The 3,719-nt window shown below is 42.9% G+C and overlaps 1 protein-coding gene across 1 annotated transcript in view; it reads right to left on the bottom strand.

The window, feature by feature from the left end:
* Positions 1-3,049, bottom strand: part of MMS22L (MMS22 like, DNA repair protein) — a 134,789-nt gene extending 131,740 nt beyond the window's left edge. Inside the window, exons 1-3 of the mRNA XM_024759348.1 lie at positions 2,955-3,049; positions 2,188-2,365; positions 1,006-1,131 (exon numbers count right to left, since the gene is read on the bottom strand). Of these exons, the coding sequence (XP_024615116.1) occupies positions 1,006-1,131; positions 2,188-2,351 (290 nt within the window). The 5' untranslated portion in view covers positions 2,352-2,365; positions 2,955-3,049. The remainder of the gene's footprint in view (positions 1-1,005; positions 1,132-2,187; positions 2,366-2,954) is intronic.
* Positions 3,050-3,719: the final 670 nt, after the last annotated feature.

The following is a 3,719-nucleotide window of genomic DNA, read 5'->3' as shown; positions in this document are numbered from 1 at the left end:
TTTTTACGGTACGCAGGCCTCTCACTGCTGTGGCCTCTCCCGTTGCGGAGCATAGGCTCTGGACACGCAGGCTCAGCAGCCATGGCTCACGGGCCCAGCCGCTCCGCAGCATGTGGGATCTTCCCAGACCGGGGCACAAACCCGTGTCTCCTGCATTGGCAGGCGGACTCTCAACCACTGCACCACCAAGGAAGCCCCCATGTATACATTCTTAATGTATTTTGGGCTAATAATTTGCCTTTAATAAGTGACTCCAAATATAAAATCTGAATTATGGACTAGGTTTTAAATAATAATGAATTATTTCAATTTCGTTAATTGTGATTATGAGGTAATGTTTATGTTTAAAAAATAAGTTCATATTTTTAAGAGATACATACTGACGAAATTAAGGGTGAGATGACATGATGCCTGGAATTTGCTTAAGAAATACTTAAGCCAAGAGTAGAGGGATAAGGACAGATGAAGGAAATGTGATAAACCCTTGACGTTTATCGTAACTGAGGGAGGGTATATGGAGGTTCGTTATACTATTCTCTCTACATCTGTGTATGTTTGAAAATTTTTATTAAAAATATTTTTAATGTTGTCCAGGTTAATCATATTTCTATTACATATTCTATTATAGTCTGAAAAATATATTTGCAAGTCTGAGTTCATTCTCTAAAGATTACTGAAAAATTATGACTATTAAGCAACAAAAGATTTTATTTTCTTCCAAAATTATGGAATAGTTCAAAGCCTAAAATATTTGTCTTCAATATATGATGTCAAATACAGAAGAATGAAAATTCTGAAAATCACTAAAAAAGAACTCATTAAAACCATTATTCCATCAAACATTATTGCTTAATTGTTGTTACTGATAAGATAATCAAGTAAGCAGCAATCACAATTCTACAGGTGCTTTTGTAATATCAGTATTAGAAAACACCCAGCAATGTAACTTAAATCTGAAAAGCATCTACACTCAATGGCAGTTTTAAAACAGAAGACAAAACATACCTCAAGAGATGAAAGAGAACTCTAGATGAATTCACTAATGCTGTTTCAGTAACCCATTGAATGCCAAATATTTCCACTGTATCCTCTTCAAAATTAGTTGGTAAAGGATCAAGATTCAAAATCAGTCTGAAATGAAACTCTGATTTAATCTCATAAAAAGTATGCTATATCCCATACTATAGCGTGAGTTTTTTTTTGACATTATATGAATCCATGTTACACATGACATGTCAACAATGATGTTATAAAGTAAGGAAGTGCCTTGGTACCTTATATCTCAGTAACAGTACAACTGGACTATATTAAGAATTCAACCCTATACTGTGATAAAAAAAAAAAGTTTAAAGAGCAATATAATTTGAGGGAAAAATGTGGAAAGGGGTCTAGGGAACATACTTTCACCTGTCTTCAACTGTGGTCTTCAGTTGTAGAATTTCACCCTTTGAGGGGACATTTAATTTTTAAGACAGTTAAAAGGTATTCTGAGCCATCTCTAAAGAAGGGCATAATCAAGTTGAATAATAACGTTTAAGGTCTCAAAGAAGGTACAACTGTAATAATCAACAAAAATGGTTTCCTTTCTGACTGAAATTGCCTCAGCAGCTATTTCCAAAATATTTCAGCAACAGCAGTTTTACTGCAATATGTGTATACACATGTCCAAGACAAGAGCTTTGAAGATAACATTCCTGTGAACTTACACAATCTGGTGCATTAGAAAGTTAAAAAAAAATAAGTCTATAAGATTTCTATATGTTTAAATATATAGAGTGAGAAGACACTGGGGCAACAAAAAATGTGCATGTCTTAATTATTGAGATGCTTCAGAATATTATCTCATGTTTTAGAAGGAAATGGGACTTCAAAAAGCCCAGGTAGTTCAGAATTCACTTCAAGTAAATTAGTGCCCGGCTCCTTACTCCAAAGCTGAGGCAGCAGTGAGGTCAGAGAACATCAGGTAACAAGAAAGTTCTCCTTGCAAAAATCTTTCAGGTGTGCTCTAACCAGGAAACCAACAGAGCTAATAGCTTGCATCTGTGTGATATACTAAGCCGATTTACAAGAACATTGCCTGATGAACATTAAAGTTTAATGGACTTAAGTCATAATTAAATAACATTCCTAAACAGGCTGATAAAAAATCTGAATAGGGAAAAACAAAGTTTCCGACTTTTTACCTACCGCTTAAGAGCTCCGCTGGAAAGGTAGGACTCTCCAGAAAAATGTTTTCCTCCTCCTCTGTTGTCAAAATCACAAGAAAAGCAAGGGGGTTTGCACCATTCTGTCTCCAGCTCCAGCTCCAAGCTGTCGGTCAGGAACGTCGACGCAGCGGGACAGTTATCCATGTTTACTTCATGTCCTGAAATGTTTGGGGTTCATTATGATTATCATTAAGGGCTCCAAAGAAGTTGTGATGAGATTCCTGTAGGTGGGGAGGGCCGAGACATTGGGGGTGACCTCAGAAAGTTTCCCGAAAGCCGCCACCCCCCCGCACAAAGGAAAAAAACGAAAGGCCAAATCCTCAACAACTCTCCCCGCCACGGACTCCCCCAGATCAAGGCTGTCAGAACTTAGAATTCACCCCCGACCGGCTGTGGCAGTAACTTAAAATCCCCTCTACGTCAGACCCTGCAGCCCAGGGCAGGGTGAAGAAGAAAAAAGTGTTAGCAGGACAGACCTAGCTGCACTTCCAGTGCCCGCCTTGACCTGCGTCTTCCGCTACGTTACTAAACCGCACTGAGCCAGTTTCCCCGCAGTGTCTGGAACTGCAAGCTGCCTCGCAGACTGCAGGCGAGGATCAGTAGGGCCCGGCGCAAACCCGACTTCTCCCGGCCGGGGGCAAGCCCCGCCAGGTCCGCACAAGGCAGCGATCCGCGCGGGCCGGCCAAAGGGCGAGGGGAGCCGGTGTCCTGCGCCCCGGGGCGCCCCTGGTTTGGTGCACGTCGTACCTGCTCACACTTTCAGTCCCAACGATCCACCCTGGCGGTCCCGACCAGAGCCAGCTTGCCCGTGTGGTCTAAATCCCAAAAAGGCGAAATTCCCGCCAAGGCGCGCCCGCGCTCAGAAAGGGCGGGGCCACGGGGCAGCCCGCCCCCGGAGGTCCGCTCGCGAGGTCTCCGCGGGAACAGCCAGAGCTCCGTAAGTTCTCGCGAGAATCTTCCAGTCAAGGAGGCTGTTCGGCGTTTTGCCTTTTTTTTTCCTTTCTGTTTTTTTTTTTTTTTTTCCTTCAGTAGTTTTAATTGGTACTTTGGGCCGAAAGGCTGGGCCTCACCGAGAAAGGAAACTGAGGCTAAGGTGAGCAAGCCTTACGGACCGCGGGGTTGTCGTCCGGCCGAGTTTGGCAAAAGACCTCTGCTGAAGTGAGTCGCAGGCGGGTGTTTGAGGGCCGCGCCGTCCCCGCTTGTTCCTGCCCTCGTCCCAGCAGCTCTTTTGTTGAGGTGGAGGATGCCTATTGTTCATGAATTGTGGGCAAGGCAAGGCAAGTGCAAAAATGAGGTTAATCCAGTGTGTGGAAACACTGAGTAGGTCACGTGATACTTGTTTTCCGTATTAAAAAAAGTTTTTTTAATGACATATCTGGATAGGTTTAAGTTGCTTAAACTTGGACATGTTTGTAAAGAGTACACTTAAGGCATTTTTGTCTTTTTTTTTTTTTGGACCGTGGGGCTTGTGGGGATCTTAGTTCTCCCACCAGGGATCCAACTGGCGCCCCC

This window comes from Neophocaena asiaeorientalis, unplaced genomic scaffold, assembly GCF_003031525.2.
Source record: "Neophocaena asiaeorientalis asiaeorientalis breed wild unplaced genomic scaffold, Neophocaena_asiaeorientalis_V1.1 scaffold505, whole genome shotgun sequence".
NCBI classification, from domain to species: Eukaryota; Metazoa; Chordata; class Mammalia; order Artiodactyla; family Phocoenidae; genus Neophocaena; species Neophocaena asiaeorientalis.
This window is presented reverse-complemented; position numbering and strand designations above follow the sequence as displayed.